The sequence below is a fragment of the Phalaenopsis equestris genome, unplaced genomic scaffold (genome assembly GCF_001263595.1).
Source record: "Phalaenopsis equestris unplaced genomic scaffold, ASM126359v1 Scaffold190287, whole genome shotgun sequence".
In the NCBI taxonomy this organism is placed as follows: domain Eukaryota; kingdom Viridiplantae; phylum Streptophyta; class Magnoliopsida; order Asparagales; family Orchidaceae; genus Phalaenopsis; species Phalaenopsis equestris.
The window spans coordinates 1-828 of NW_018210236.1; the positions used below are offsets into that span (position 1 = coordinate 1).

General features: G+C 53.3%; 1 protein-coding gene across 1 annotated transcript; it reads left to right on the forward strand.

The window, feature by feature from the left end:
* Positions 1-14: 14 nt before the first annotated feature.
* On the forward strand, positions 15-822 carry LOC110034556 (U-box domain-containing protein 7-like; the record flags this gene model as incomplete). Its single annotated transcript, XM_020738809.1, has 1 exon — positions 15-822. A coding segment is annotated over one exon (801 nt), but the record flags the coding sequence as incomplete, so codon positions are not given.
* Between the last annotated feature and the right edge of the window lie 6 nt (positions 823-828).

Consider the following 828-nt stretch of genomic DNA (forward strand, 5'->3'; position numbering starts at 1 on the left):
TTTTTTCCTCACTTTCTGTTTATTTTGGGTGCTCGTCTTCCAGGAATAAAGACACGATTCTCTCCGCCGGCGTGATTCCAATGCTAGAAAAGATGATGTCCAACCACACAACCCGCGAGTCAGCCACCGCACTATTCTTGAACCTCTCCTGCCTCGATCGAGCGAAACCCATTATTTCTTCAAGCCAAGCCGTTCCAATTCTCGTCCAGCTCCTATCTCCAGAATCCCCCCACAGCACCTCCTGCAAGCATGACGCCCTATTTTGTCTCTTCAACCTCTCCTCCCATGCTCCTACCGTAAACCATCTCATCAACGCGGGCATCATCGACGCTCTCCATTTCCTCATCTCCAACACCGAAACACCTACAGGCCGCACCTGGTCCGAGAAAGCTCTCGCCATTCTCTCAAGCATTGCTTCATCGCAGTCGGCCATGGAGTGCATAGTCTCAATACCAGGGCTGATTAGTTCGATAGCAACGGCGCTGAATATAGGGCGGCCGCCGGTGCAGGAGCAGGCCGTGTCCTGCTTGCTGATTATCTGTGCTGGAGATGAGAGGTCGTGCCAAACAGTTTTGCACGAAGGGGTAATTCCAGCACTGGTATCAGTTTCAGCAAATGGGACGAAAAGGGGAAAGGAGAAAGCGCAGAGGCTCCTGAAGCTCTTCAGAGAGCAGCGACGGCGAGAATCGTCGCCTTCGAGAGAGTGTGTTGGAGATAAGGAGGCTTCACAGGAGCGCAAGCCTTTGGCGAAATCAAGGCCGGCGAGGATTGCGAGGACAATGAGCTCGTTTTGGAAGTGCAGGCGCCGCTGCTAGATGGAGGGATGGA